This window comes from Galendromus occidentalis, unplaced genomic scaffold (assembly GCF_000255335.2).
Source record: "Galendromus occidentalis unplaced genomic scaffold, Mocc_1.1 scf7180000075782, whole genome shotgun sequence".
NCBI classification, from domain to species: Eukaryota; Metazoa; Arthropoda; class Arachnida; order Mesostigmata; family Phytoseiidae; genus Galendromus; species Galendromus occidentalis.
Window position 1 is genome coordinate 476,604 of NW_003803772.1, and position 14,709 is coordinate 491,312.

General features: G+C 50.6%; 2 protein-coding genes across 2 annotated transcripts; one reads left to right on the forward strand and one right to left on the reverse strand.

The window, feature by feature from the left end:
• Window positions 1-4,591: 4,591 nt before the first annotated feature.
• On the reverse strand, window positions 4,592-8,648 carry qm (geranylgeranyl pyrophosphate synthase quemao). The gene is made up of 5 exons (XM_003738123.3): window positions 8,230-8,648; window positions 6,499-6,795; window positions 5,400-5,601; window positions 5,092-5,314; window positions 4,592-4,978 (listed from the first exon to the last, which is right to left on the reverse strand). The coding sequence occupies exons 1-5, from the start codon at window positions 8,311-8,313 to the stop codon at window positions 4,849-4,851; spliced, it is 936 nt and encodes a 311-aa protein (XP_003738171.1). The 5' UTR covers window positions 8,314-8,648; the 3' UTR covers window positions 4,592-4,848.
• A 2,773-nt stretch (window positions 8,649-11,421) lies between these two features.
• Window positions 11,422-14,207, forward strand: LOC100903248 (deubiquitinase DESI2). Its single transcript, XM_003738125.2, has 6 exons — window positions 11,422-11,698; window positions 11,781-11,882; window positions 12,776-12,942; window positions 13,091-13,232; window positions 13,314-13,455; window positions 13,555-14,207. The coding sequence occupies exons 2-6, from the start codon at window positions 11,844-11,846 to the stop codon at window positions 13,680-13,682; spliced, it is 618 nt and encodes a 205-aa protein (XP_003738173.1). The 5' UTR covers window positions 11,422-11,698; window positions 11,781-11,843; the 3' UTR covers window positions 13,683-14,207.
• The last annotated feature ends 502 nt before the right edge of the window (window positions 14,208-14,709 follow it).

The following is a 14,709-nucleotide window of genomic DNA, read 5'->3' on the forward strand; positions in this document are numbered from 1 at the left end:
GAATGCCATACAATCGTTCATTGGATTATACGTAGACTGGGACCAGGCAGCCTATCGTCGGGGCTGATCCGTTCTAGGCATCTTCGATCCGTCAGGGCCAGATTCCGTCTGTTCGAAGTTATTCTGCGACTAATTGCGCGACGTTTCCGATGTTGTGTCTGGCACGAGCTGCGCGGTTCCGACGCGGAAGAATTCTCGGCATAGGGACTTCCCGGGAGCAAAGGGATCCGATCTTGAGAGCGTCGAACTCTCTTAAGCCGAAAGAACTCGCCCGATAATAATGCATCGAATATCGAGATGGACCATCAGAGTATCCCTCGGTACGATCTGCCTCTGGTGACTCAGAGTCGATCCTCGTCAGAGACCGCGAGACGGACTTTGATTGCCGGAGCCAACCGGAAGCGGCAAGATGTCCGACCCAAACTCACGCGCAGGCGGGGGCCAAGTGAGCTATAGCCCTCGCTTAGATTCAGCGTTCGTGATGCTAAGCCACAGGAGCGAGTCGTCATGTAGGATATCAGCCCCAGGCGAAAACCCGATTTAGCTCCCCTCCAAGGAGAATCCTGCGGACGCCGCTGCCCACAAGCTCACTTCATGCAGAAGATCACTTGCGCTCACGCACTGTTGCTAAGCCGTCACGGTCTGACGCTTTCCATTCTCAATGGAAATACGAGACGTCGGAAAATCGACATCCGATCCATCATCTCACATCAGCTAACGGTATCCGCAATCGGCTTCTCTTGTCCTAGCTGATGGTGAGGAACGTATGAGGTCTAGGAACATGAGTGTCAGCCTGATGACAGAACGGCGACCTTCATGCGCCTCTTTTCAATTCCAAAGATTCCAAGAAAAAAACACCTCGAATTCGAGCTCAAACCGTCAAACCATTTAACGCTAGAATCCGATCCCGCTGGTCAACCTTCGACAATCATTTACGGGACCTTCTCCTGTTGTCCGGACTTCGAGGAGCGATTTCCCAGAGGCAGGTTTCCCGAGGAATTCTCAGCTCCGAGTTCACGGACCCTCGGTCAGATCAGTCGTGAGTAAATTCTGATTCTTTTTTTGGATGGCGTGCGGTTGGGATTATAAACAAAACATTTACTTCGATTGGAAAGTGGCGCGGCGAAAGGCGCGCGAAACCTCCCTCGAGCCATTCAAATCAACAGCAAGAATCAGGTAGAAGAAGAAAAGACAAGCGGGCTTGTTGTCGGGTACCAGAACCCTTCGTTCTATAACAGTTCAAGCGGCCCTGACCCAAAGGAATTTCTGGAAGTCACAAGGAGATGTAATGATAACATATTTTGACGAAATAGAATATCACCTTGAACTTTTTCAGAGAGCCCAGAATTGAACAACGACGACATCCATCCCGAGGGAGAAGATGCCTCTCAGCGGCAAAACCGGGGATCAGGCTCCGGTCCAGATAGATGGTCCGACGCTCGGAGTCTGACATCCGAGGCAGGGTCATCCCTCTTGGGGAGGGATAAGCCTCAAGTTTTAGCGGAACACTTGATTCTTCGACGAAAATCGCGTCAATCCGATGCGTGGTTTGAGACCTCGCTACAGAAGGTTGCGTTGGTCAAGGCATTGAAATCGTTATACAATTTTCTGGAGTGTTGTTCGTATCATCGCCGTCTTCGCTGACGGGAACGCCGGGCCGGCGCCGTCTGCTGGCTCGCCGTGATATGAGCGTACTTGAGGCTAAGTACATTAGTTCGTTCTTTATGAAAAGGTGAAGAATGCGCAGCAGTACGCGCCGTGGCGCTCAGTGACCTGATGAACGGAGAATCCGACAGGGATGATCCACCGGCTCTGCGGCTTGTAAGCGACTGCGCGTCGTTCGAACTTCTTCGCTCCTGCCCACACAGCAGCATTTTTCAGCGAGAGATATGTCTTTTATCTCTCGGTGAGCTGCGACGCTTATTTCTGCAGATAAACTTCCGCCGGCGCGAGATTAGGGAAGGATTCGAAATTAGCAAACTGGATACGACGGATCCAACGCGTTCGGAGGCCGGAAGTATTTCCGAGCGTATTGCTCGGGGAGCCGACTGAAACTGGTTGGGCTCTTGGTACGAGCGGAGTTTTGTTTTGATCCACATGTGGAAGAATATGGCACTCGAATATGGAGCCTGGCATCGAGCTTGGAACTTGTTTCCCAGAAGCAGTGCTCCAACATGTCCCGCTGTCTGAGAGCGTTCACGATCAGAGGAAGTATTCTCCACGACAGAAACCTACCCGGAACTTCCTGATCGTGGGGAGAAGGTGAGCTTTGCTTCGTAGGATAGGAAACTGATGACTGATGACCCGTCCCGTCGAATTCCGTGCTCCGGCTACCCTGTGCTCGATATTGCCCCACAGATCCGAGAGAGTCGTCAATAGAAGCCGACCAGCGCTCTCGTTCCCTCTCCGCTGTTATTCGAAGAGACGGCCGTTGAAAGCGGATGTCACTTTCCAGCTGATTACTCTTCAGCTCTTTGATGAGCAATTGAGTCGGTCCCGGCTGAGGCTCGAACGGATGAAGTCAATAAAACTACATTCAGAATGTCGATGTATCCAGAGGACGATGGCTATAGGCTTTAGGGACCATGCTAGGACCTGGACGCGTATCCACCCAAGGGCTGGTGGGGCTTCAGTGTCCCCGCAGCTCATGTTCGTGATGCTGAACACAAGGGCGGTCACCAATCCGGAGGCTCGGTCCCATCGGAATCCGTTGAGCCCCCGTCGGCGGGAGAATATGCCTCCGCCGCTGACTTGAGCGGAGGATTCCACAGAGATTCGGCGGAGAATCTGAATGTCCCATCATTAGCTTGAAAGAAGAGAACCTGTCTGATCGGGACACTTTGTGAGCGATCATGCTCATCATGGATCTGATGCATCCTTGATGAGGTGTCCACTGTACATGCGTGGAAGACGGACGGTCCCCGTCCATTCTTCCCGAGAGCGCTCCTCATCTATCGCGTTTTCGACCCGGCTTTGCGCGCATCACAGATCGTCGGAGCCCAACCGATGAACGGATCGAAACCAATGAGCCCGTCAATCTCGCAGTGTATCGCTAAGTCTCAGACTCTCTTGACGGCCGACGCGTTCGACATGCGAAACCCCTCGGCGAGCCACAAACATCACGAGACACTAGAGGTTGCGCGGCAGAGCGGGGAGCGCTTCGGTTTCAAAGCTCCGAATCGCTGCTCAGAATTTCTCAATCAGGAATTCGATGAATCAAGCCGCTCATTCGATTCATCTGGGAACAGGAAGTTGTCGTCAGTCTCGAATGGAACTTACCGCATGCGTGGAACTAGTTTGCTAACACGGAAGGATTCTTCGAATGTTGAAACTGAAGTTCTTGAAAACACTTTTTCCAGCGAAACACTGCTCTGACTTTGATAACAGTCATGCAAAGACTTCTGTACGACTCAAAGCTGCGGCCCAGAGAATCCGGCGAGCGCTTCGCCCTCACTCTCACTTACCCTAGACACCAAGGCCGCCGCTCCGGCTTCAACAATAATGAGACTTTTTCTGGCGTCCGAACCCGAGCTTTTCATACAGTATTCACGGAGCTGGCGTCAGAACCTCCACATTTCTCTCTTCCTCGATTTTCGGCTACCAATTCAGACCCGATCGGGATCCATCATCGCATCGACCATTCAGGAAGCCCCTTCGCTGGCCGCAAAGCGTTCCGTTTCTTTCACTCTTCTAAGAGCTATTTCAGTGAGTTCACGGTCGCATGAGCAACAGGAAAGAAGACAAGAATCTGGATGGGAATCTTCCCCTGCCAGAAAAGAGGGGAGCGACGGCTCTTGTTGCGACTTCTAGAACAGATGCTCCAGTGCAGGGCCGCACGAATCGGACGTCTCTTATCTCTCGCGGGACGAATGCAATGAACCAACATGCCAAAAACAATAGAATAATTCTCAACGAGAGATACGTCTCGACAACGCGAGTGGAATCACATCGTGTTTATTACATGATTGTGGGACCGCCGCGACATAACCTCCCCCTCAAGGGTCATAGTACGCACATTAGACCCAGAAGAAAATTTTCGGCGAAAGGAGGATCTGTCATTTGCGTGCGATATTTTTTTCGCGGGGCAGAAAACAAGTCAAGTCGATCGAATCGAACTCTGATTCCCTTCTCGATCATCTACGGTAAGATAGAATGGCTCGTGTTAGGCGTGAGTAAAAAGAGAAGCGCGCAGTTTCTTTTTTTCTTCTCTTTCTGGGAGCCGATTGAGCGATACAATGACTCGGTGACGTCCTTCGGAGCAGCGCGCAACCGATCCGCCATTCAGAAGGCGGTCAGTGGCCGCAAGCTGCCGTAGTGAGAAATCTAATAACGGCAGCGGTGTGACGCCTTTGGAATAACAGAAATAGACTATCCAATAGCTTACGTCGACTACGGTATTCTTGGCATGAACGCTAAGTCGCTTACGCAACAACTCATCTATTTCGATAGATGATGGATAGCTGTGTTTATTATCAATAAGAGCCGCGATGGAAAGACGCTTTAAATCTGGTGAAGGTTCGCACTGAAACTCACCGCGGTGGAAGCATCCGCTTCTTTTTCCGGGATGTGGAAATTCAAGGGCGTGAAGCGATCTTTCAAGAAAACAGTATCCAAAATTTATTTCCACTCCACATACAACAACAGAGCGAGACCTACGATGTATGAAAGCTTGTATGACAGAATTCTCAAAAATTGCAGGGTGTTCTCCCCTTGTGCAGAGTCGAACCTTCACTCGGAACTGAAAATCTAACTGAACATCTCGTGATAAATTCATGCTCCGCGGTCCATATCTCGTAGTTTTTGAACAAATGCCCGTATGGGATCGAGAAGCATTCTTTAGACCTAATATCACCGAACTTCGAGCTCATCGAGAATGCAAATAAGATGCTTGTTCCCACCAAGTCTTTCGGTTTCATCGCGGCAGAGTTTGTCCAACTCATGAAGACGCGCGCGGGTGTGTTCCAAACTCCCCAATGTGCTAAGAAAGGCAAGATTTTAGTCAATTGACGTTCCTAACGTCTCCGCCGTACCTAAAACATCACTCGACACCTTCCGAAACAGTCGGTTCATAAGCGATCAAGAAAAAATTACCGGAGAAAAGAGACGGCGTATTTTTTCAAATCCTCATCTTGAGTCCGCTGTCGAAGAATACTTATGATGCGACCGTCAGCCGGTTCCGATCGAATGGCGTGGATAATTGGATACGAAAACTTCCCCTCCGTGAGATCTTCGCAGAACGTCTTGTTTTTCGCATAGTCTTCACTGACTAGATTCTCGTAATCATCCCGGATTTGGAAGTAGAGACCGAACAGTGCTGGGGAAAATTTTTATTTATCAGGGGTCAGGCATTTCGGGATGTAAGTCCAGACTTGAAATGATATCCGATATTTTATACTGACCTGTAAGAGTTGAATAGTCTTCCGTAGCCTTCGGGGATCCGGAGAATACTTGCATCATTTTCACGGCCAAGCCGAAGAGTCCGCCGGTTTTCCTCTTGACCATCAGTTCATAGGCTTCAACAGTCGGACAAATCAAGTTATCGCGATAGTATATCTCCATACCCTGCCCGCGGTGCAGTTCCAGCATTTGTTCACTGAAAACCTAAGGAAACCCAGGAAGGATTCATCATTCACTTCTCCATCGTATATGAAGTCGATCCCTCCCGTCACTGGTGCCGAACGAAGGTGAATAAGGAGGGATGGCGATAATGAAAAGAATAATAATGGCATCGCCAGTCAGATGATTAAATACATGAGGATACCTCCGTGAACAAGGGATGCTCAGAGTGTGCGTATATTCATGATGAGAGTCGATGAATGATACGGAGCAGCGAGTCAAGAACGACTATAAGTCGGGAGGAAGTCGGAAACTAGACGACGATTGCCCACCGGATAGGAATCAGGCCTAGACTTGTCGCGGCTGTCGATCTACATATGCATGTATGGCCAGAGTCCGAGTTCTTCGATCGGAACCACATCAAGAGCCAGCCTCCCTATCACATCATGAGCGAGTATTCGCCATGAACTTAGTGGTTCTCGTGAGATACTACGAAGTGCGGGATCAAAGCATCTTGAAGGCCGGTGCCCGAAAACTACCTGATCACCTAGAAACGTCCTTCGAGAATACTGTGTGAACCGTCGTCTTAATAAGACTCGAAGTGGATCCTGAATACGAGCTAATCGTTTTCTACCTCGGTCTGAAGGGCTCGAATATTCTGTATCTGTTAAGTTGCCCCGAATGGAGCAGGGCAGCGCTTGAATTATCGCCCAAGCATAGTAAATAACCGTTATCCCATCTGATAAGACGAATAGGAATAGACCGACAGCGACCCGACTCTTCGATAAACAGAGCACAACAATTTTCTGGGAGTTCATACCAGAAAGAGTCTGAGCATTGTCATCGATAAGGTGATGAGAACCATCGCCTTTCCGAAGTCCTTTCCGTCGAAGATTCTCGGTCTATCTTCGAGAGGTTTCTCTAATATTCGAGTAAACTCACCTCCACAGCTCTCGAGTTCCCCAATTTCAAGCACTTCTCGAGCCCGAGAAAATAAACGTAATTCGCTGTGTTCAGTGTAGAGGGTATGCCGAAGACGCGGTGAGCTGTGGGAACTCCTCGACGAAGACTGCTGTTGTCCTCGATGTCGTCTACAAGTAAAGACGCGTTGTGCAGAAGGGACACTATGTCAGCGATGCGATCACAAACCTGCGCATCGACTTCGAGCCAGAAATTGAATGCTTCTGTGAGCTTCTTCCGAACGTTCTTTCCAGGGACGGAAGCGATGTAATCGTACGACTGAAAACCAGAAATGAGTAAAGGATGGTACCCTCTTATAATGACAATTAGTTTTAGCTCCAATAATCGGAATGCTTCCTTCGTCTTCCCTTCCTCGTTACAGGCACGATGGAGAAGCACTCGGGAGAGTTATCCGGAGGAAGCTTTAGTCAAGGGACCCAAATGTGAATTTCACAGGGCTCGAATATCAGCGGTGAAAGTCTCTGCAGGGAGGATCCGCGCGCAGAACGCCGGCGGCGCCGACCCGAGTCGACGGTATTCAAGAAGGCTCCTCCGATGCACTCCACCCACGGCGCTTTTCGCCAAAGGGGGAATGAGATGGAGGAATGATGAATGATGAATGATAATCCAACAGGTATGTCGCGTTCCATTCTCCAATTGCCGTTCGCGGAGTAAGAGGCCGACACCGAACCAATCCGCGCGAGGCAGGCTGGGGGAGTTTGTTTTCATAGGCTGATTCCCCTGTAGAGAGAGACGCTTCCACCTGCAGTCAGAGGATCTGCCGAGCTCATCCAAGGACGAGCGCTCGGGGTCGCTAAATTATCACTTGGGGGACAGGGGATTCAAATCCTCCCAGGGACACAAGTCGTCCAGAGTCTCGGAATCCCTTCCGGGTGAGGTCGGCGCCTTCTTCCGGCAACACTCCGCGGACCCGCTCGGGAGCAGCAATCGCACACTAGGATCGGACATCATCTGCGCCGACCATCAAGGGGTAATGCGAAGAGAGCGCTGCTGTGTGTAAACGAGCAGTGAGGTTGAGAGGTACATCGTTCCAGACACTCTGCGAGAAATCTACGTCCAGAGGTAAGGGATAAGGGATCGTATCATTGCAGATGACTATGGATCGATATTTCCTGACCGAGAGCGACCTTTGGAAACTCCTCGGCAGGAGACAGGGATTTACCCTTTGTATTTCCTCGTCCTCATAGGTGGCTGTCCCATCGTCTGTTCGAACATAGAACGCGGACGTATCATTCTGTAGCGACTTCATCCTACACTTTGTTAGCGGACTGCGGAATCAGACTACCGATGTCGACGAATGCGAAATACGAGGAAGAGATTGGTTGACTCATCGGAAACTCCCTTCCGCATGATTCAGCGCGCGCCCCTATTGCAGACAAGAAATTGATCAATCGGTGATCCTCCGTCAGCGTCGTTTCTCCGGCATAATTCATATCGGGGTAATTAGCCGCTGCTAACCCCTCAACAGCCATGATCTGCGAGTCGACAGAAAATGTACACCGGATATTCGACTTGAGCAAAATTATTCGAAAAGGAGAAGGAGCGTGCCGGCGCCGCCCCGATGTGGGAGCCTTTCACACGTGGTCTACGTCTGACAGGTAACACACCCCGCCTGAGATAAATCGCCGAAATCTTAAGTTTTCCCACTGGGTTCGACTTCCACCTGTTGCACTGGATAGTGTTGAACATTACCTGGAGCAGAACTTTCTCCTCATCAATGAATGGCGGAATCGGCTGACAGTCATGATGTTGGGTCTGATTTCTTTCTTGTGCCATAGGAGCAGCTAGCAGCTTAAGCCAGTCGCAGCTTCCGAAATTTATACACAACACCACCAGATTCTCTCCAGACAGCACACAGAGGAACTATTCGCTGAAACTCCCTGGGCACTTGACACACTCACACGCGCCCGGAGAGAGCGCACCAGCGGCGGCGGCAGCTCGGAACACTTTTTGGGGTCCTCGACGCCCGGGGATATCAGCAGTTTCTCCTCAGATTGTCGAGGATTGTGTTTTCACTCGAGGACCGTTGGGGACAGCGGACAGGAGTATCGAAGATGTGGGCTTCGATGGAGAAAGAAACACCGGGCGGTACTCGGTAGCGTAAGCGAATTCGAATCACGACGCTGATGGTGATGATCTTTGCCGGAAACTCTCATTGTCAGACGAGTAAATTCGCACCTGAAATTGCGCGAAACTCCACTCGGCGTCCACGAACTGAGCCTGCTGGCACAGCGGAGTTAATGCAGTATGATGACACGCAGGAGCACGAGCACTGCAGAGCTGTGCTCCCGAGAAAATCGATAATCACCTCAAACAAGATTGTGCATCACCATGGTAGAGCTTTTCGAGCGGTGTACCTGACGTGCTCAGAGGAACGCTGCGTCCCAGGCAAGACGATTAGGGAGACATCTCGTACGCCGCACAGCGAGCCGTCCCGGCTTCATTCGCTCATCTGCTCTATGGGCTCCTCTGATTGACGATGTTGTTGTTCCGGAATCATGAAGCTCTTGCGGAATTCCAAAAGTGGGGGCGGGGGGCATGTTTGAGTGAGTGGTGAGTTCGAATCCCGGCTACTTGCGGAGGCCTTCGGATCGAATCCGCAGGGTCAACCGCTGGTATGTACTGGAAAGGGGAGTCCTACCCTGGTGGCACCCTCCGCAGGCTCGCTGGGCCATTTCTCCCGCTTGCCCGCTCTGGAGGAGTCTGGATAACTTGTGGTTCCGCCTGATCGAACGGCAAATATTCCTGGATACAGTCGAGCGCGAATCGTACCCTCCGAGAGCTTAGGCTTCCCCGAAGAAGAAATCTGTCGGTTCGAGATCGAGAATCCGGAACCATTCACGCTCCGTGGAGAAAATCCTGGCCGCCCCAGACTAGGAGTGACTTCGTTCCTTGATGCTCTAGAAGGAGGGCCGGTCCCAGGAAGCGGGCATCCGGAGATTTTTGAAAAATTCAGATCTCGGAGTCCACAGGCCCGATCGGATGAGGCCGCTCTAAGCAATCCCCCTTCCCCCGCCCTCCGTGAAACAGCGCGCAAACGTCTGAGGGTACTGGTACGACCCGCGTTACAGTATCCAGTTCGAGTGGAGATAACTAGACGCGCTGCGCTCGTTGACGATTGAAGACATGGCCGTTCACATACTGTTCTCCGCGCGGAGTTGGTAAAGTACTTCGAGACGAGGCGGAGGAGTAAGAAGAGGAGTTATCTGACGGCTATTCAGAATAGCTGATCAGACAGCTGTTCTTCAGTTTATTGAACGAATGTGAAGCTTCGCGACACCCTTTGCATGCTTGCTCTAAGATCGTCTCCCGGCCGCCGTCGAAGGCTACCGCTCGTCGTCAGCATCTGATCCCGGTACCAATGCTCATGAAGGTTCCGAAGGTACCTCCGCCTTGCATCATCGCCTTGCCCATACTTTTCATCAGCTCAACGCCTCTGAATCCTGACCGCAAGGCAGCGAATCCTCCGAAAAGAGCGCCGGAAACGCAACCGACCGCGGCGCCCATCATGAAACCCATCTTCATCCGGTCGAAGCACGAAGGTTGATGTCCTCGTAGTGCACCAGCAGGCACAGCCGGCATGTTGACGTCGTTTCAGCCTCTTCAGTACTTTTTGAGACCGAGTTTGACACGACTTTCAGCTTGGTTTCCCACAACACGCGCACCAAAACAACGCTGAGTTTTCACCACCTTGTGTTATGGGAGGAGGAGAGCGATAATTCGAACGTAGTAGCAGCCGCGCGCCATGTGGAAACAGATGTTGTTCGGTATAGAGGGGCGTCGTTCCCTCGCTCAAAAATCTCTCGATTTTACATCTCTCGGAGACAATTCGTCCTTCTTTTCCAAAATCTCTTCCGAGAGGAGCGGGAAGGTATCAGGCAATTCCAGATGATTGAATGGTTTGCGGCGTTTGCCGTGGCGATTGTGGCGACCTTCATCAGTCGGTAAATAACGACATCGGTGTCGATGATCTCTATCTGGCTCGCAATGGGAGGCTGTTCCATCAGCTTCCTCTGACGTGAGACCCATGGCGAAGTTAACGGGTCGTGAGTCGCGAGCGTTTCCCTAGAAGCGCATGTTGGAGATTCCTCGAACGGAGCTTCCATGTGAGGTCATGTACAGAACCATGTCGACTTTTTTCCCGGTACTATATGAACACTGGGGACGGGTTTCTAGAACCCGGAGAGACGACGGATGTATGGCCATCGATGAACCTCCTATGCTAGAAGTGATTGATGACGAGGAACGGCGGCTGCCTCAGAGTCTTTGCTAACGAAATCGCCTCAGAAGCTCGTTGCTAGAAGTTCCGAGTCTTTGTACGAATACATCTTCCGGAAGATCCGAGTCGTCAATTCAGGATCTAATTGTAGCATGCATCGGAGCTGATTTGCGGCCCCCCTCTCCCGTTCTAGGCTCTCTCAGAGAACTTCACCCTCGGTCCGTCGATTATTCAGGAGAGGTGCTAGCTATGCAAGATTTTCGAGGCGCGACATCACGGTCGCCCACCTACCCCCCCCCCGCTCGGAGTTACTCCTCTGCAACTCAAAATCTGGTGGCAGGTTAGGAAAAGGGAGATTTCGGCGGGAAAATGCTACAGATAAGATTGTCGATGTCGCGAAGGTGAGTCAATCTGCTCCGCCCCGGAAACCGATTGCGGTGACGAAACGTTCAGAGCGCTAGCCACATCAATAACTGTTGGCCTAGCTCGGGCTCCTATCGCCCTCCACAGTGGAGTCTACTCCAGGAAGAGACGAGCTGATCCTCTCTTGATCGACCAATCGCATGAGAATGATCCCAACATGGAATCCGGCAAAGCTGCGCGACTCCTAATTCGAAAATCCCGCCGACTATCACAGCGTAGTCTGCTTCCCGGGATGAGCAAGTAGTAATGCTGCGGCCCTGCCGCGGCTATTATGGTATGGTCATTGCCTATGTGTTGTTTATTGCTGCTGCTGACTGCTGCTGCTGAGACGACGGAGAATGAATGTTAGAGAAAAATTCTCCGTGTCCAACTGGAACCAGTGACACATCGGACACGTTCCACCGATTTCAAACGACTTCGACATTCGCCGCATACCTAGAATGATTGTCTGCTGTTCTTTGCCTTGCGGCTGCCCTGCTGCAAGACACTGAGAGCGGCAGCTGGACGGGGACGCAGAAAGTTAGTTTCATCACTGGACCTTCTACACTCGAACCATCCCGCTTAGCTCGACCGTGATTCATGGTCGCTGTTGTGCTTGCAGGATTAAAGGGAGATTAGCTAGCGGCACTCAAGCCTACCATCGCAGATACATCTTTGAGGAAACATGGCACGGGAACCAGTGATTCTCAATGTTTACGATATGGTAAGTCAGCATCCTCGGAATTCCCGAATATGGGACCGCATATGAAGGAGTCGAGAGCAAAATCAAGGATTCGACGGGTCTGCTTCAGATCGAGTAGCATCTGTTCGCAGGCCGACATCTGTCACGGAAGTCTGTAGTAGGTTACCTGAGCCATCGCTGAAAGCATGTCCTGATTCCACTCCCTCCCCCGCCATCGTTCTTCCTACTTGATTCATCGGTGCTTCTTGTTAGTGAGAGGTCATGCCTTCGCCGAACGAAGACCGCGAAATTCGACCTCGTTTCTTGACTTCACCTGCGACATCTATGGTTTAGATGCTTGATTCCGGGATTCTGATGTTTCTCGGCATGACTCCCATTCGGAAAATCGAGGACTGGCTTGCTGGTAGTCGGGGGAGGAAACGATGTCGTCGAACAATATCTTCCTTCGTAGGAACTCATGCATAGCAGGCGACTCCGATTGCTCGAAGAGGGTGTCGACAGGAGCCGCGTTCCCGATTATCGCTGGATGGAGAAAACGGCAATTTCGCGCGGTAGAGCCCGCAGACAGTTTCCTCTCAAGAACCCTCCGGGATATAATCCATGACTTATCGTTGGGTGTTCGTTCATTCTCGAATTATCCATTGCATAACTCTGAGGATCGAGGATCTATTCGATTTCGATCAGAGCGCGGAAGCGTCGTAAGCTTGGTCATTTTCCGAGAATTCCGGATTCCACGAAGGAATTCCTTCTCTCGATCGAAGATCGATTCCAAAATCCGATCCGGGATGGAATTCCACAAACTCTATACCTTACATGGTTGCGGGTCTGAATGCGCCTGAATTGAACGGATGAGCATACTATAGCGTCAGATCGAAAAAAACCCTCAAGTCATTATTCTTAATTTGATTTTCCAGTACTGGACGAACGAATGGACGTCCCATCTCGGCGTCGGAGTTTTCCACTCAGGAGTGGAAGTTTACGGGACGGAATACGCTTACGGAGGTCATCCGTTCCAGTTTACCGGCATTTTTGAGATTATCCCGAAGTTTGCGGAAGAGCTAGGCGATAACTTCAAGTATAAGTGAGTCTCTACAGTGTTTTGCCAGAAGGCGCAGTTTCCCGCTGGCGGTTATGGACAAGAAGGAGGCATCCGATTGATGGTTGAAAAATCGTGATCACTCGATCCCACAACCGATTCCGAGAATTCAATATTCATTTCCGAATCGCAGGACATCGATTGTACTGGGACAGACTGACTTCACGGAAGGCGAAGTACGAAACCTGGTTGAGAGTATGGGGGACGATTTCCGGGGCGATCTCTACCACCTGATGAATAAAAACTGCAATCACTTCACAGGGGATCTCGGCAAGGTAACTTAGAATCTCCGCTCTACCCATGCAGGAAGATTCCGCCCCTTCTTGCCATAGAAACTCAATCATTCTCTGTTCTAGATTCTCTGTGGGGGCGAAATTCCCTCTTGGGTTAACCGGTTAGCGTACATCAGCTCGAAAGTGCCGTTTCTTCAAAGGTGTATCCCTAAAGAATGGTTGACACCCGTAGCACTGCAGCAAAGTTTAGATAGTCACCAGGAAGGTGAGTTCCCGAGACGATATCGATCGTAATATGAAGCCTGGGGTTCTCTTGACCACTCAGCGGAATTTAATTCAGTGATGTGATCTCTCCTTTCAACAGGCTCGAACACGCCGCTTCATCCGACAACGCGAAGTCGGACATCTAGTTTCACCAATTCCCGAGACTCGGGCTTGCCTGCTTCGCCACCTTCATTGCCACAACCGGCGCCGAATGAACGGCGTATCTAGTATCTCATTCGGGAACACAGCATGTATTTTACGACAAGGCCACAAAAACGTGCGATGAATCGCGAGCGGCATCGTCACCTCAATCTTGTTGGAACATTGGAGCAGCAGCGGATTCGGGTCCTTATTTGCAAGAGCGATCGCACACCTTGTGATAAAACAGACGAATGACCCATTTATTATCAATCTCAATTATCATCATCACCAGTTACCTGGGAGCACGGTACGCGGAAAAATCATCGCGATGAATCCCATCTGTATTCTGTTGCTCCGTTCTTCGGTCTAGGTCGAACACGCGGCTTCCCTGCGCCTAAAAATCAACTCAACATCCGCGCGTAAACTTCGTGTAGCTCTCTTACGAAGCATTCTTCATTGATCGGATCGACCGTAATGTTATGGTATGTGCCGGTCATAGCTTGCTTGTAACATCGATGCCGCATGCTACTTTCAAGTAACGACTGTTATTTCTATTAATATTATTATTATCATCGAGTAATGAGTGAAATGTGATAAATATATATTATGAGTCGATTCCGGTCCTTTCTCTTTAGGATCTACCTCTCGGAATCAGACGGATATCCGACACCAGAGGTCGATTATGTGTTAGAGAGCTTCGGATTTGATGATTGATGATGCTCTCAGTATCTGCGAGATCGCTATCAACTCGCATGCCCATGCAATTTTGCAACCAGAAGTGAGAGGCATGCCCGGTAGCCCACACTGATACGGCGTGCTTTTTCTGGGAGAGCTAATATAATAAAACGCAGCAGGAGCGAGGACCAAGACGCGTGTTCCCGGGACGTGTTTGAGGGGGTCCTGGAGTCCTCGGATTATCTATTTTTCTGCGGCAACATAAGAGTGTGTTCTCCGAAAGCGAAATTCAATAGCTGCTGAAGCGCGAGAACATGGACCTCTCCCGGTCTCCCGCAGAGTATAAGTACCTATTCGAACAAACTCGGAGCTCGGGATCCTAATTCCTTTAGACGGCGTTTTCGTACCGAAAACTCGATGGGCTTTTCAAAGTCAGAAG

Coding starts and splice junctions, on each gene's coding strand:
- qm (XM_003738123.3), bottom strand. CDS start 8,313: ATGGCACAAGAAAGAAATCAGACCCAACATCATGACTGTCAGCCGATT. Junction 6,796..8,229: donor AGGAGAAAGTTCTGCTCCAG/GTAATGTTCAAC, acceptor TCTGGTTTTCAG/TCGTACGATTACATCGCTTC. Junction 5,602..6,498: donor GGAACTCGAGAGCTGTGGAG/GTGAGTTTACTC, acceptor GGGTTTCCTTAG/GTTTTCAGTGAACAAATGCT.
- LOC100903248 (XM_003738125.2), top strand. CDS start 11,844: ATGGCACGGGAACCAGTGATTCTCAATGTTTACGATATG. Junction 11,883..12,775: donor TTCTCAATGTTTACGATATG/GTAAGTCAGCAT, acceptor TTGATTTTCCAG/TACTGGACGAACGAATGGAC. Junction 12,943..13,090: donor GGCGATAACTTCAAGTATAA/GTGAGTCTCTAC, acceptor TCCGAATCGCAG/GACATCGATTGTACTGGGAC.